Below are 17,852 nucleotides of genomic sequence, written 5' to 3'. Positions count from 1 at the left end.
AACAATTTAAATATATGTTTTCGTAATTTTTCCCTTTTTACATGCTTGACCCAGTTTGATATACCATTATAGCACCCACACATAGATTGACAGTTAACAAAAGGACATGATGGTCTGGTAATACAGGAAATAGGCTACTTAAGCCACTCCTTTTAGTTCTGCTACCATGTTGTCTCTATTTCTACAACTACTACAGTTCCTATGATTTAAACCAATATTTAGATTTTATTTACAATTCTCAGCATGTGTGACGCTAACTGCCAAAGGTATGTCTTCAGTACTTTGTTAATCTACAATTACTATTGTAAAATATAGCAATGTATTTGTTTTGGGGAGGAATAATATTTTTCTTGTTCTTTTGAGAGTTTACCAGAATATACCCTAGGACTTTTTTTTTTTTGTATTTCATAAAATAATTGCTAATAAAACAAAACAGACAGACATGGCTGTTTCAAAGTAAGGCCTACAATAACACTTGTTTAATATAACAAAATGTTTTTTAGGATAAAATGGATCACTTTTCATGAGTTAACAAAATCAATAATGTTTCAGGCAAATTGAGTTTATCAAGGCAACATTGATTGATCTCATGAAAGAAAAAAATAATCAAATTTCATACCAGTCCAAAAATCCCAATATTTTAACAAAGAAAACCCAGCATCCCAATGTGTTATTAAACATATACGATTATCATAAGATAAGTCACAAGCAGTGGTCATCTGGATTGTATATGAGGGTAATTTTCTTATTTTTCTTTTCTAAATAGAGAGTAGCCATACATCATTCAGAGTATGTGTTATAGATAGGCTTTGTTTTTTCCATATTATATAGGGAGCCCTCTTCAGTTTGACATTAGTTTAACATCAGTAGACCATCTTTAACATATTGCAATTTCCCCTTCCGCATAATTATTGCATTAGAGTTTCAATGAAATATAATCTATCAATTATTAATAATGAATTGCCTTAGTTTTGTACAGTTCCAGTAAGCAGCATATACTACTTGGTAGGAGAAGGATAGAGCTATTACTGCATTAGTATATACTAGCTTTATATCTCAAATACTATTTGTTGGTGCAACCTGAAGCAGGTTTTGCTGTAATCTAACTTAATTTAATAATAATAATAATAATAATTTTGGCTTATATAGCGGATTATGCTAAAGCCTCAATGCGCTTAACAGTAAAAATAAAATTCGGGAACTAAAAAAATTTAATGCATTTTGGTTTAAAATAATCCCTTCCTTTTGTTAATGATTCCTCTTTTTGGTATTTAGTTTGTGTGTTGGCCTTGGCACCTGCACTTGTTCATATATTTATCAAAGTCAAAATAAATTAAATGAACAAAAGTATTTATTTACTTAAGCTTCAAAATCGCTTACTCAGATTTCAGATTAAGATTTGATTTATTCATCTCATACATTGTAGAAAAAGGAAATTAATAAATAAATACATAATCCGGTAACTTCACACGACTTCTAAGTACAGGTTGTTGTGCAGCTCAGTGTGTTTCATTCAGTTTACTTACTATATTTTAGTAAGAATTTTTCTTTTTAGATAATAAGGGTAAAATTTTACTGTAAATTGCTTGGTTTTGCTTTTGTTATGCTATTTATCCTTTTGTTGTTTTTGAACTGTCTTTTGCTTTCCTTTGCTTATTATTTTATATTGGTAATGGGTGCACCATCTAAGTGATGGGTGCCACTGATCTAAAAGTGAACCCAATAAATGAAAGTTGTTGTCTTGGCAAAAACATATAATACAGAACACCAAGTAGTATAAGCTAATAATATTATGCTTAATAAATACCGGTATATGTTAACTACAAATATGAAAGGCCTAATATTAGCAAAACGTAAAATGTAAGACCAGATTTTATAAATTGAGGACAATAGAATACAAAAACGTGTAAAATGTCCTTTATTTAAAATAATGTATTCTGCTAAATTGTACTGATATGGTTAGTAAAATATTTATTCATTTGTGGCAAAGACAAGCCAAATTCAGAGATAATCGCCAAAATATGATGGAATGTCCAAATTTTAAAAATCTATTTTATTGCACTAAACTAACCTTTATATGTCATGCTATGCCATTATTTTCCTGATTTTCAATGTTAAAACAACAATTTTTTACGATTTGGTGATGCTTTTTGCATGAGAAATGCCCAAAATCATAAACTTAGAAGGCTGATTGCTCTAATATTGTTCTTTAAACAGCTGTATGTCTAAACTCTTGTAACTTCTTAACAAAATGTAAAATTTTAATGATTCTTTTATCATTTTATAGCTCTCATTTTACTGTTTAACTCTGCATTAATAACTAAAAATCTATTTTTGCGACGAGTGACTGGTTTAGCTTGTCTTTGCCACATTTATTGAACAAGGGCAGTTATCAGTAGGAAAAGAACGGCCTGCCCATCGATGAATTCCTCTAATCTGAAGGAAGGATACCCTTCAACAGTGGTTAGATTTCCTGCATTGATTTGTTTCCTTGGTTCTTATGAATATGTCTCGGTATAAATGTTCATAATCTCAAAGTGTCTTCAAATTAAGGACGACTAGCAACACAAGTAACAGGTAATTGTAATTGATTGCAACAAACATTATAATACTGAAAGGTCTGCAATATTTATTGTAGAGAAAGCACAATTATTTTTGCAAAAAAAATTTCACATGAGACATTGAATTACATTAATTTTTGCATTCTTAACACTCTGACTGCCAGGGGTTTAAAAAGTAGTATCAGCCACTGCCAGACTTTTTAGCAAATTTTAACACTTTTCCGAAAGTTTGTTGAGAGTACGTATGTGATCAGATTGACATGTAGTGAATGCTACAAGAACTACAAATATTTTAGTTTTATAATGGTACCAAACACTTTATTCTATTCACAATCTGTGACCTGTAACATTAAAATAAATTTAACTAACTTTTAGAGGTTTACACAATTTTGCACAATGAAGCTGATATAATCGTGATTTCATGAAAGTAAATCAATACCGCTCTACGCTAATGTAAACAAGCAAACAGTGAAATACGTACGGTCAAGACTGAATATAGTGTTCAAATTGTTAGTACATGTCGGTAATTACCCATCTATCAGATTTTAGTATGTAGGTTTGAATGATTATTATAAGGGTGTGTAACCACATATATATACGTGTTAGTCATTTAAAGATGTATTAAATTGCCAACATATTAATTTTCCAAGAGTTTGCTAACATCAAACCTTAGCATTTTGATAATTTTTAAAATGTATATATTCATATTTTTATTAAGTTTTCATACTGTATTTATCAGTTTTCCAAATTCAGTAAATCAAATAAATTAAAAAAATCAAGTAATTCTAACTTAATGAGACAGATCTAATCAGGCAAATTACCAAATAAAATGTTGCTCCAAGAACTGATAGTAAATTAAATATAAAAATAACTGTAGCCACAAGAAAGTGTGAGCTCATGCTTGATCGATCAAGCATGACCATCAGTGTGCAAGGCATATGAAGTGAGGATGATCAATTTGAATTGCAGTAGCCACACAATAGATGATGTTCATTTATTAACGTCAATTAATATGCCTTAGCGCTGCATTTTGTAATATTACCTTCAGTAATGGTAGACTAGAACAAAAATTGCTTAGTTGTAAAGTCAAAAGAATTTGTTGCTGGTGATTTAATCTGTGGAGCTTGATTGAAAATTATCAAATCTTTATCGTGAGGAGGGTGGAAGAGGAGTAAAATGGCTTTAGAACCCGACTTGAAGTCAGATTGTATAGAGAAACAAGAGTAAGTATATAAACATAGAGTAGTTACAAGTATGAGACATGTAGGGGTTAAGATAATATAATCAGACAAGTAATATCTATTTTTTATATCATCAGGTCAAGAGTTTAAGAGTTTGGTTAAGTACCAATAATTCTAGATCTGATGAAGCTATGTAAATAAAGGAGGAATGTTTGCAATATGAAAGTTTTTTTTGTATTTCTTCGACATGTATTCTTTATGAAAAAATCAATAATTGTAATTTAATATTGTTGCATACAATCTATGAAATAGACATATTAATGTCTTTTCTGGCGCCTGTGATCATTTTTTGAAGTTGGCGTATTAAAAATGTTTGTGTTTTCTTAATACTGCATTATTATACCATTATTCTGAGTATATGTCATACCATTAAGCTTGCAAGTATTCTACAATTGGAATTGCATATAACAACAATATTCAGAAGGCATCAAATTCAACATTATAGTCCGATTTGTTTATTAATTAACTCCTCCCACTACAGTGGTTGTGTGCCTACTTTTTTCCAGTTTCTCCATATACCTTGATAAAGACCTAAGGATAAGTCGAAATATTGGTTTTCTCCAATAAAGTGTTTCTAAAGTCTATACTTGGTATTCGTTAACATCAATAATGAAATGAATTGTATATTTATGTCAGGTAGAATGATCACATAAATAATATTATATATTATAATTTTAAATAATGTCTCAATGATATAATACATGATTATAGATACTGATCCAGGCAACGTTAATTTCCACAAAAATGATATATATGTGTTTCATATCCCTAGTCGGATATTTAATATTACATACAGAGTTTGATTACTTATCAGTATGTAATTTGCATCGATCCTGTGCTGAAAAGCAATTTATTTCAAGTCCTATTTGCCGCTCCTCTATTCTGTTGCATGTAATATTATATGCAAATTTTAGCAACGATGAGAGTAGCTTTTGGACTGATTGGAGATTTCAAATAATGTTCAATGTAGAGAATTATTTGAACTGAAAAACTTTTGTGATCTACAGTACCTTTGATGTGCTATGCAGGTATAATTTAATAGGAGTATCATAATGATAATACCAAAACATTTTAATAAATAATGTTTTTATAAATCTCATAGTATACAATTATGAATTATAGTAATTATTATAGGCAATGCTGCATAAATGTATTATAAAATAAGAGAGTTTATTAAAAATCTTAGTGTTTGTTAAGTTCAAATTGATGATGTACATATACAGTTAAACTTGCCTTAGTCGACTGTGCCTATTGTCAAATAATTTTTAAGTTGTTGGGTTTTCCATTAAATAACAATCTGTAAGTCAAATTTTATCTAAGTTGAACAATATTTGAATGGCATTTTGGATTCAACTTAGGCATGTTCAGCTCCCGGGGGACTCGCTCTTAAATATTTCCATATGGGTAGGTGCTGCATTTACAGGGGTATTTTTGAAGACTTGGTAGCACAAGTGTGGGAATTTATGGAAGAGTTTCAGCATGTATAGAGTATATTTGCGAGGATTAGATTTTGGTAAATGGTAGAGTAGTTCAAGTCCCTAATAATTTTCAGTAAAATAGGTAGCGCAAGTGTCTCATGTCTTAGAGCGGCTTACAAAATTTTATCATAGAACAACTTAATTCTTGTACTAGTTATGTATTTTTTTTTAGGCAGTGGCTATTTTTACACGAGTCTTAAACCAATTAATAATTCTGATTGGATGTTATTGTCCAAATCCAAAATTAGTCACATGTATTATTTACATTATATCGATAGAAATTAATATAATTATTACTTTAGTTTAACAATGAAGGATCTAATCTAGAAAAATGTTGTATAAATTAAATATCCCCAAGGGATACTTGTCCTAATCCAAAATCAGCCACATGTATTGTTTATTATATCAATAGAAATTAATATAATTATTACTTTAGTTTATTCAATGAAGGATCTAACCTAGAAAAGTGCTGTATAAATGAAATACCTCCATGGGATTCTTGCAAGTCATTAATATTCGCGTCGATGAGATTTACGTACGCCTGCAGTCTATGGAGTTTCTCCAGTGAGATGCCAGGATATGTGATATTTTGCTTGATCACTACTGTACGTGCCATCCCCAGTCATTTGTGTCATGCATATAATGTAATATGCACATAAAAATTGATTTGTTATACCCAGATAGAAACAATTCTCTTTTCTTGCATTTTAATAGCTCAAATTTTATTATTTTGTAAGTGGTGTATATTGGGAGAAAATTTGTGTGAAGATGGAATGGACGTGCACATAGATAGACAATTACACTTTAAAGCTTATTTTTTTATGGTCTTCATTATCTACATATTCATCCAAGTTACTTGGCAACAAAACAACATGTCCCAACAATTCTGTATGAAACCAAGCGTTATTGTGCTTTGTTTGCTTGTCAGATGTGTGCTATTCAGTTTCATTTTAAATACATAAATTATTCAGTTTCACAGTACAGTAGACCACTGATCACCTTATTGATTACATGATTATTCTTTCAAGAATTGTCTCAAAGTATTTGGATCGAAAGGACATTTATAATAATTAATGTGGTTATAATATTGTACTTGTGAGGCATGTTAGAAAATTATTAATTATTGTTTTGTATTTTCTAACACACCTCACAAAAACAACAATAAATTTAAAACTATATTTTTGTTTTTGTTTACTAGAAAATTATTACTTTATTGTTTTATATTCTCTCGTGTACTGTATTGGGTAGGATTATTTTCTTTATCAATGAGTCATTCCAAGGGCTGGTAAATAATTACCATACTGACAGAGATCAGATGTGAGCTTGCCATGGACAACCTGATCCCAGTCAAGTATTATGAAACAAGTTGAAGTGGATGCAATTAATGAGATCCATCAGTTATACTGAATCATCTGCTATTTGAATATAAACAGTTTTCACTTTAACTTACAGACATACTAAAATAGTTCAGCGCAGTGGTGCTCCTGGCATTACCCCAACGGAAGGGAAAGAGTTGTTGTTTCGCTCCATACGAGGGCCATACTGTAGGCTGGAGCCGGGGGGTATGGTTTTGGAGGGGGTGACCTCCTCCCCAATGAGAAATAGTTTTAAAATAATAAGCCGCTAGACACTCATACAGGGCATCTTGACCTTAGAAAGGTGTTTGGTAATGCCAAGTCAAAACTTCCAGGTTTTGAAATATGATCATTTAATGGTGTTTTTTGTATCTCATTAAAAACTAAAGGCCGATCCGATTCCGGCCAACTTTTGATTTAAACGTTTTAGAAATATTGGTTTGGTCTAAATAATTGAAATATTTTTTAAAGTATAATATATATTTCATCCTTGTTTAAATAATCTATTAGATTTTAAAATGTTTACTACTGTCTAGACATGGCTAAATGAATCAAAAAGGAAAAAAAATTGTTTTATGTTACGATTACCTTTTAGTAATTACGTTGTCAAATCAATGTAATCTGGTCTGCTTGTTTTTTTTTTTTTGGAGTTATAGACTAAGTATTTTTTTTCTGGACATTTATAATAATTAATGTGGTTATAATATTGTACTTGTGAGGCATGTTAGAAAATTATTAATTATTGTTTTGTATTTTCTAACACACCTCACAAAAACAACAATAAATTTAAAACTATATTTTTGTTTTTGTTTACTAGAAAATTATTACTTTATTGTTTTATATTCTCTCGTGTACTGTATTGGGTAGGATTATTTTCTTTATCAATGAGTCATTCCAAGGGCTGGTAAATAATTACCATACTGACAGAGATCAGATGTGAGCTTGCCATGGACAACCTGATCCCAGTCAAGTATTATGAAACAAGTTGAAGTGGATGCAATTAATGAGATCCATCAGTTATACTGAATCATCTGCTATTTGAATATAAACAGTTTTCACTTTAACTTACAGACATACTAAAAAAACTAAAGGCCTATCCGATTCCGGCCAACTTTTGATTTAAACGTTTTAGAAATATTGGTTTGGTCTAAATAATTGAAATATTTTTTAAAGTATAATATATATTTCATCCTTGTTTAAATAATCTATTAGATTTTAAAATGTTTACTACTGTCTAGACATGGCTAAATGAATCAAAAAGGAAAAAAAATTGTTTTATGTTACGATTACCTTTTAGTAATTACGTTGTCAAATCAATGTAATCTGGTCTGCTTGTTTTTTTTTTTTTTGGAGTTATAGACTAAGTATTTTTTTTCTACATTGATAAACATAGTAATACATTAATTAATGTACTTTATTAATTTTATATTTTACAGGGTCCATGTGGAGTACTTTGTAAATGAACAGTCAATAAAGGAGCGGTTACATCTGTACTTTATAAAAAATCAACGATCAAGTGAGTACAATGGCTTTTTGTAATAAAAATGTGTATGGTGCAGTAGTTTCGACCTGAGTATATACTTACGCTTTGCTATTAGGTGTATATTTAGAAAGGAGTATTTTTGGTGTGAATCACACCTTGAGTATAACCCACTAAGTTTGAAGACTTGTTTCCAGTGGTGTCCTTCTGGTGGTGAATTCGGCAGCTTATGGCCCATGTGCATGTTAAAGAACGCAGTACACTCTTCAGAAAAGAGTAGGGGATCGTCTCCCGGTGTACTGCCCAATCACCACCAGAAGGACCCCACTGTCTTCTTCTAGACTTTCGTGGGCTGTCATTGGTGTTTACACCAAATAAATTCAATCAATCAATCAACCCCTATGCTTTTCTGAATTGTGTTCTGCGTTCTTCAATGTGCGCATGGGCCATAATACACACAGCTTAAACATCTCATCCGAAAGACGATGAACTCTTGTAACTTGCATTTCAGTCCGCCAGCTGAAATACAATGATCGAGCAGCAGATGGGATTGAACCAGGGACCAAAGTATCTTTGTGGTTCAGTGTACACATACTGGCTACCACCAGTTTAGCCGACTAAGCTAAGCTGCTCTCTTAAAAAATAGTAAAAGTATGAAAACTAAATTATATTATAATTATATTTAGTGTCATAAATAATCATGAATCATATTAGCATGTTGATTGTCAGGCATATGGTTCTACAATGAATAAAAAGTGATGTAATAAAGCTAGAATGCTTCCCTGTTTTAGACAAGATTAGTCGTTCCTAGCACCCTCAGCAACACCTGGTGGGTAGAGTATACTCGTCGCTGCCTGCGAACGTGTAAGTATTATCGAAATCTATACAGTAGCTAGTCCTACTGTAATAAACTTCCTTTAGTTTCTGTAATTGATGAAAATCAATTTTATTCTCTTTAATAACCGTTGAAGGCTAATATCTACAATAGTGTAGATCATGTCAACATTAACATTGAACTTACAGGCTTAATATACACTCAAAAATTAAAACGCACCTTCCCATTGAAAATCCTGCCTACGGGCCTGACCCAGGAGTATAAATTGTAGGGTTAAATGCCAAAATGCGCTGATGTAGCTGCTGCAATGTTATGGAATACTCCCCCAGGGAGCTTGAGTTTGTGTTCCATAGGCATTTAATCCAATGACCGGTGGTAATAATGTGAAGCTTTTGAGGCCTTGTTAGCGTTAAGCGCTATAAGTCTAACATATTATTATTATCATAAATACTAATTTGAGTAAGGACAAAATGTTTGTGCCGATTTACCATCCAGACTCATGCACAGTTCTGGAAGAAATATATGGTAGCACCATTCTTTTAAATTTAAATATTCCTGATGATGACATAATTAATTCAAATATTCCTGATGGGGACATAATTAATGTCGAAATATTGAATCCCGACACGATGGCGTGCATTTCAATACTTGGAGTATGTATTATACTATCTTACCTGAGATGGTGGACCTTTTTGTTCTTTTAAATGTATTACCATTATTGGCATATTTTGAGTTCCAACAATATTTATGTTGATTACAATATCGTAAAAAATAATTTTACAATAAAACAAATCTACAAATATTGGACGAGGATTTGTCACACTACAAAAGAACACATGTAAGAATTCATTATTCAAATTAGGTTGGTACAGTACAGGGAAAGGACCAGTAGAGTATTCAGTATGTACAGTGTAGAACATACCACTTCAGTGAGTGCCGCTGATAAAAATGCATACAGTATTATGTTCACTCAATATAATGGAATAATTTTAATATAAAGTGAACATGTTAATAACTAAAATAGGTCAATACGTGACATGTTACATCAATACGTGGAATGTTACATCCATTTACATTTTAGCTTATATTGTATAATCCTTTTTTACTATATTCTTTACCAGTAGGCCTACATGTATCTTGCTTGCTTTAACATTAAAACAAAATTATTATTGGTTCATGTTCTCTATTCAAAATATAATTTGACTTTCATTTGTAAAGATCTTTCTAAATTTATAGATACATGTGTAGCAGTATTCAATATTTATGTTTTATAATATTCTGTTATATATGGCAATATTTGTAGCATTTGGCTGACTTGGCTTTACAAAGTGATTATTTAAATGATACTGTACTCCATGGGCGGATCCATAGGGGATGATGGGCGGATACATAGGGGATGAGTGGCGGATCCATAGGGGATGATGGGCAGATCCATAGGAACTCTTACCCCCCACCCCACCACTCTTAACATGTCAGAAGACCATCTTCTGTCTTCTGACAAGACAAAAGACAGTTCCCCAAGTCATTTAAACTTCTGTTTATACAGCAGTTCCCTTTTTTCTGTACCCCCTCCTACAAATATCTGGGCCTGCCCCAGTACCTCACCGCGTTGGGAAAGGCTGGCGAAGGCGGCCTTTTTGCGAGTTATTGTAATAGTTATAGAGATAAATGACAAAAAAGAAGATAATAAATTTAGAAAATGAAAAGACATGCAAATTTGTAGACTATCTGACAAATGTATTTAAAAATATATATGAAAATGGTTTTAATTAAGAAATCTCCATGAAAATTTTGAACGCAAGATATCCTTTTGAAATAATAGATTGTATTCTTCATTGCAGTATGTTAACAAAATTTTAGTTATTGGACACAACAGTATTTGAGAATTTTTTTTAAATTTATAAAATACTTATATAATTTCAATTTAATTTATTACATCTGCAAATGTAAAATAGGATAATTATCAGTTGTTTACTACAGTGACCATGACAACACTAATAAATTCAACGTGAAAGAAATTAAAGCCAAAAATAAAATACTCCTCCGTAATGGAACCAATAATGTTCTTCACAACAAAACAATTGACATCAAATAGAACACCATTGTGTGAGGCATTTCTTATTAACTGTATATAACATTATCACACCATCCCTATGGATACTCCATTTTGCAGTAATATAATCGGCCTTCAATTTTTCTCCTAGTGTTACCTATAGTAGGCATATAATAAAAAAACAAATCATGATGTATGTAAAATACCACCCTTGAAGCCTTAGTAGCATCAATCCACTTTGGAAATTAAAAAGCCCAGGGCAGTAGTGACTGAGATCTACGAAGTACAAAAAAAATCAATACTTGTATAATTTTAAAGATACTGTGTATCCAACACATTTTTGCTATAGTTAAAGTGCTTACTTTGTATATTTTTGTCATTGGCTTTAAATTAAAAACAAAATAAATAAGAAAACAAATTTAGTTGATTTTATTTCATAAATAATGACTGTTCTTCTGCTCATTATATAGAGTGTTACGCAGATAGATAAGTCAAGGACTTTTTTCTGTAAATGTTTATTTATCAAAATTTCTTCTTTTTTTTATCTCCGTGTATGTGTCAAGTATAATATTTATAAAATATATAAAATATTATTTTTAACAGTTTTGAACAATAACATAATGTGCAGCCGGTATTGTTAAGTGTCCACACTTAAATACTAGTACAACGAAGTACATAACTACATTAACATTATATTTCATTAAGTGGGAAAATTGATGACTGATGGACCAACCTGCTGTTGGTCATTTATTTTTTCTATATTTTCTGTCAATTCTTACCGTCATTGCTTCATTTGATTTTTTATACATTCTTGCATTAATCCTAAAGTACATACCGCCATGATTGGCTTATGTGCATTAACAAGGCTCTGCTTAACAAAGTGGTGCCCGTAAATATGTTCTCCATAGAAACGATTGTGATCCCATGATGAATTTACCGTATCTGATGATGATACAGTAATAGTAATGTTCTTAGCTGTTGCTACAACAGCACAAGGGATTGGAACTAGATTTATTCTCACATTTAACACACAATACTGTAATTCAGTGTAACTCTTGTGATAGGTCATATTTTTAAGAAAAAATTACATTGTAAGATTGCAATATAATTTTATTTGTTTTGTGTTCTTATTATATTGAGTGCCCACAGGAAAGAAAAATTACATAGTACAGTATTATAATACTTTACCGTTCACTGCCTCTATATTTTGTTTATTTCAAGGAAAATAAAACTAATCTATTCATTATTATAATAATAATAATAATGAGGATGATATTTAACAATACAGTAATACCATACTGTAGTAATTGTACTATGAATATTTAATTAATTATTACTAGCTTTTATATTGCATATAGTAGTACTGTACGTAGTATGCCATATCTTTTGTTTTTCTTACACAGAAATGTACAGATCAATAAATCAAACAGAAACTACCCCCAAAACTTAGACCTACCAGTAGATGTCTAGCAGGAAATAGTTATCACTCAATGGCTGGCATAAAACCGATGGGCTCTCAAGTAGCTAAAGCCAGGGCTCCCTGGACATTCAGTGGCCCTTTATTGGCGCTTTTTTTTTTTTGCTACAACATAAGCCACAATGAACTTTTCTGCTAAGCCCTATCCCTTGGATATTTTTGCTAAGGTCGCACGAAAAAGATTGTAAACATACGAAAACTTGTGCATTTGTGGGACACGCGTGTGTTTGTAGGATAAGGGCGTGTTTTTAGAGATGCTCCGATAGGCCAGTAGTTAAGGTTGCTTGACACTCTGGAAGGGTCCGAGCAGTCTACCATTATCATCATCATTATAATTTTCCCAGCTTATGTCAACGAAGGAGTTACTTTGATTGTATTTTTCATTTTAAATGCATAAAATGATTATTTGGTCCTTAACCAGGGTCAGCGATAGCGGGGGCTTCAGGGGGCAAAGGACCCCGTTGGGGACCTCTGGACCCCCGCTTGGACCCCCTGTTGGTGAATTTTCAGCAAGGTCATCAGGGAAAAATCAAATTTCGAGCGCCAAATGTACAATTCATGCATGCCTTAACTAAGCTAATTTTAGGGATTAAAAACTTTGAGCAGTGCTACCGTATGTGCGAGGTGTTGTACACTATTGCCATCGTATGGGTTACAGTGGTGCATTAGCTCGTCCCCGACATGGGGCTGCTACCTCCCTAAAAGGGGACTACGACCCTCAACATCCTTTTTAAATAAAGAATTCCATAATGAACACAACAATTTATTATTTTCTTTTAATAAAAAAAAAAATCCTTGACAAATTAATTTTTTCCCTGGTGGTGGGGGCTAGGCTTCCCTGATGGGGGTGGGGGCGTGGACCCCTTGTCAGGGAGTTTGGACCCCTCGTCGGGGAATTCCTGGCGCCGCACCTGTCCTTACCTCTTTTCTTTATTTGTTTTTTCTGTTAAAAGTAAACCTTCAGACCTTGGTCAATTTATTTCATATTCCATTCTTCAGAACCAATATTCTTTAAAACGGATTTATTTGCAGATTACCTAGAATTTCTAACTCATTGATAATTTATACTCTACCATTGACATGTTCTTAAATAGTTAGAGTATTTTGAATTATTAAAATTTATAAATGTTTTGAGTAAGCGGTTTTCCGTCTTGTGTATTAACATCATGGTAGCCATTTACATATCTGTGTGAATATAGGCAGTAATTTTACACTACCTGTTTTTGTTCCAGTGCTACACATACCATAATACCGGTACTTGCTAAACCAGCTTTTATTACATGTTCTAAATTATTCAGAAAGATTAGATTGCATTTTGCTTTTATTAGTAATGGTTATAATTTACCAGCATGTTTTCAATATTTGTTTTAAATCATGCTATATTTGATATTTATATGTAGTATACAAACAATTTTTATTTTAATATCAAGTGAAATATGTAATTATTGTATATTATTATATTATAATGTTTATTGTCTTTTATAATTTATTGGATATTCCTACTATACAGCAATTAAAGAGTCTCCCTCACCCCAACCTCCAGCAGTGACGGTGTCAGGTGGGAAATTGCACCCCCATTGGACAGACCTGGATCTCCCCCCCCCCACACCACAACAAGGTCGTCAGATAAAAAAAAATAATTATAATTTGCCTATCCAAAATAATTTTATTTTGATTGCCACTTCCTAATATTGTGGTCTAAAAGTAAAATTTGGGCTTTACTCTGCCATAAAAACTCTCCACATGTATTCTAGGGATTTGTATTCCAGGAACCTGACCAAGGCTCTATTTGGCCTTTTGTCTCAGACCTTCCTGTCGGACATGTTGATCTCTCTGTCAACAAATTTCTGGAGCCACCACTGCCCACACTCTTGAAAGAAATTTTATTGTCACAGTTTTACATCATGAGAGAAACTGATAATGTAAAATCTTGAATCGAAGCCCTGCGCTTCTTTTTTTGCGAACTTTAGGTGGGCATCTTTTCAAGGCTACTTTTGCAAAGTAAAGTGGTGGGGACTTTTTTTCAAATGAGTGCTGTAAATTTTGTGAATTTGTACTATAAAACAATAAATACGACCATTGTAACATCAGTCTGTATCATTGAGTGTACTGAACTGACATTAAATCACCTAAACTTCTGTATAACCAAGTGTGTTTTTAATTAATTAATTTTTTTTGTAATTCATGATATTCTGTACTATCTCGAAAAAAAGCCTATGCTATCTTGAAAAATTCTTTTCATTGATATCTTTTCTAACAAAAAATATTTAGAATTAAAACTTTTTTTTCCATTTCTCTTTATAGCTCTTCGAATTCGACTTATAAATTGTTTTTTTAAACTACTGACCGTAGTGTTGTATCTAGTCCGTGCAATTGCAGATGATGAACCCAAAGCTGCAGGCAAACATTGGTAAATATACATGTATTATTTCATTCTTAATATATAATGTTATGAATATAGATCTGATATTTAATATTTAGATCTAATAATATAGTTCCTGAGGCAGTAACATCTCCCACTTATGTACCCCTCCATTCAAACAGAGTTTGTAAACGAGAAAGTTCGTAATTCAGAGTGTTCAAGTTTTTGTAGCATCTCAGTGGTGAGGGTAGGCCTAGGCCTATGCTACCTAAAGCCTTGCCATGGGAGCAAATTTTTGTCACAAAATATAACTTTACTGTTTTCTGCAACAAAATAATACTTCACAGAAGCCAACATTTTCTGTACTCACTTTGAAGTATTCATTTAAAGTGATTTCTGAATGAAAACATGAGCATTTAAACAGCAAAAATAAGAATTATTATTTTCTCCATAAAGATTGTGAATCCATTTGAACAGCGCTCTCAAAGACCAAAAATGTTGTTTGGTACAATGGGCCTTTTTGCAAGTGTATAATAAACATAACCTAGAATCTTTTATGGTTTAACTTATTATTATTATTATTATTATTATGGTAGTATTATCTATGTATATTTTTATTAAAATTTAATCAAATGTTATGTATTAAAATTGTAAAAATTATTATTTTCCAGTTTTAACATCGTAGCAGACAGTTGGTAAGTAAACAGGACTATTTTCATATTGAAAGTCTGTAAATAATCAAGAACTTAATTGTTTCAATCTCAAAGTTACTTATTTAATGAGGTTAAATAAGAAATTCAAAATTTTAATTAAATTTTTTAAGGTTGTACTACTGAAATCCTATGTTTTGTGTATTTACAATTGGAACAGAAGTGGCGTATCAAGGAATTTGTAATAGAGGGGGCCCAGGAGGCAATTTTACAGATGGAGGGTCCAGACCACTTCAGTCCCACCATGGTTATGGCTGGTACAAAATTGTATGTGTATGGCGCTTTTAGATGGCCGGAAATATTTCTCTTAGAATTTTTTGTTTTAATTTGATTTAGTTTTCTTTTTCCTCGTTTTTGTCCTAAATTATCAAAAATAGGGGGCTTTATCCATCTTTCAACATTGTCAGCACATTTACTTAATATTACTGATTATCACCAATGAAGATGGTCAATTGTCAAATGTACTTAGGAATTTTCTCATTATTTAATTTTCATTTTTTCTCCATATAGTAAATCAACTGCAGAAAAATGTATTTATTGGTAAGTTTCAAATTTATTTTGTTTCTTAGGAGTGATGTTTTGCCTTACCTGACAAGTTATCGTAGTGAATGCTCAGTACGTTCCCAAATTTGAAAGTGCTTCGGGGGAGATCAAACCCACAACCTCCAGTAACTAGCCTGGTGCCATAACCACTAGACTACTGAGCTTGCGCTTAGTGACTAGTGTTGAATCCAATTCCCAAGTAGCAGCGGGTACTGCAAATGCTATTTTGATGTGAGTTTGTGTCAGGAAAAATATTATAGGAGTGATGTTTTGCCCTACCTGATCTGAAAATTGTACCGTATTTTCTTGTTTATTATCATCACATCACACGTACTTGTCACATAAAATGTGGTAGTGTAGTATGGACCAAGCTTGAAATTTTTTCTATGATCTCTCAATATATTCATTCAATACACATAACTTATCAGTCACAATATAATTCCCAACTTAAAGACAAATATGAAAAGTTTTTTAAGTGTTTCAAGTGTAAAGTTAATAATAAACCTCATTCAATCTGTCAATTGAGAGATTTGAAAGGAACATATTAATTGATCAGTAAAGTAGTACTGTATTTACATAAGAAGTATTTGTTCAAGCAGAGAGATTCTATGGCTCAGGCTATCCACAATAATTCTACCAACCTCTTACTGATTATATTACCTTCGAGTAGAATGCGGTTACCATAGTGATTAGATAATAAACTATCCACCGTTATTTCCTATCTGTCAAAATTAGTAATCCAATTCTTTTGATTTTACATCTTGGCAAAGGCTCCTTATCTTTATTTATAGTTATTATTATCATGGCAAAACCATAGCAATACCATATTAAATTACCTTACCTGTTACCTACTACTATATGCCGATCAGTCAGTCCGAATTTTAATCAATCAAGTGATCAATTAATTTGTCAGTCATATCAACCTGCCAATCATTAGTCAATCAACTATCAGGTGCATAATAAAATTGGTTTTATGGGCCTATTTAAAAAATAATGGCCTGCAGGGAAACAACGGTTGACACGACATGCTGCGTAGTCATAGTGATATCTGTGTGCTGTTTTTTTTACCTTACCACGTCTATGTATGATGTCATAGAAAGGATTGTTTGAATAAATTAACACGCTGCCAGTGGTTTATCTAGGAGTTGTGATGCTGGTGGGGGGGGGGGCGCTAAGGTGAAAGTGGAGACTCAATCAGTTGAGGATTGCTATCTCGCAAAATAAGGTGATTTAGGTGATTTTTAGCTACTTCAACATAATTTTTTGGAAGGGGGCAACTGGGGGAGATGAGTAATATTTGGAAGGGTATGCGCCCCCGACGCACCTTACAAAAGACTCACACTATATCTGTTGAACACCTTAATCAAACTTTCAAACTAGATGCTTTAATGGCAAGAAGACACAACAGAAACATATTGGAAATGTTTATTTTCCTAACATGCCGTAGTGCTTTAAAATAATGAGATTAAAGTGTAAGGTTAGGTCGAGCCAGCTCCACCAATCAACTCTCAGATTGAAGTAAAATCGTCGAAACCGTATCCATGGCAAACATAATTCACAAGATGACTATTTTCATGATTGTATTTATTTAACTGCTAACTTGAAAAAAAAAAGGACAAACACGTTTTAGGAGTTGTGAGTTTAACAAGTATTTTTAGCTGGTATTTTACAGTAGTAAGACATGTTCATATTATCAGCCACTTCATTCACTTAACGGCATAAATGATAATATTTCTTTATCCGTCATAAAATAAATA

The 17,852-nt window shown here is 32.1% G+C and overlaps 1 protein-coding gene across 6 annotated transcripts in view; it reads left to right on the top strand.

The window, feature by feature from the left end:
• Window positions 1-228: 228 nt before the first annotated feature.
• Window positions 229-17,852, top strand: part of LOC117102070 (potassium channel subfamily T member 1-like) — a 64,835-nt gene continuing 47,211 nt past the window's right edge. For 5 of the 6 annotated variants that reach the window (XM_033242297.1, XM_033242314.1, XM_033242307.1 and 2 more), the window contains exons 1-5: window positions 3,539-3,784; window positions 8,072-8,151; window positions 14,785-14,890; window positions 15,514-15,537; window positions 16,063-16,092. In XM_033242297.1, coding sequence (XP_033098188.1) covers window positions 3,738-3,784; window positions 8,072-8,151; window positions 14,785-14,890; window positions 15,514-15,537; window positions 16,063-16,092 — 287 coding nt within the window. In that variant the 5' untranslated portion in view covers window positions 3,539-3,737. Of the gene's footprint in view, window positions 267-3,538; window positions 3,785-8,071; window positions 8,152-14,784; window positions 14,891-15,513; window positions 15,538-16,062; window positions 16,093-17,852 lie in introns of those variants that run through there. The other variant, XM_033242296.1, reaches the window with a different exon arrangement.

This window comes from Anneissia japonica, unplaced genomic scaffold (genome assembly GCF_011630105.1).
Source record: "Anneissia japonica isolate Jap-2015-1 unplaced genomic scaffold, ASM1163010v1 scaffold1005_len2656397_cov198, whole genome shotgun sequence".
Lineage (NCBI taxonomy): Eukaryota > Metazoa > Echinodermata > Crinoidea > Comatulida > Comatulidae > Anneissia > Anneissia japonica.
The sequence above is the reverse complement of the archived record's forward strand: the minus strand, read 5'-3'. Positions and strand labels throughout refer to the sequence as shown.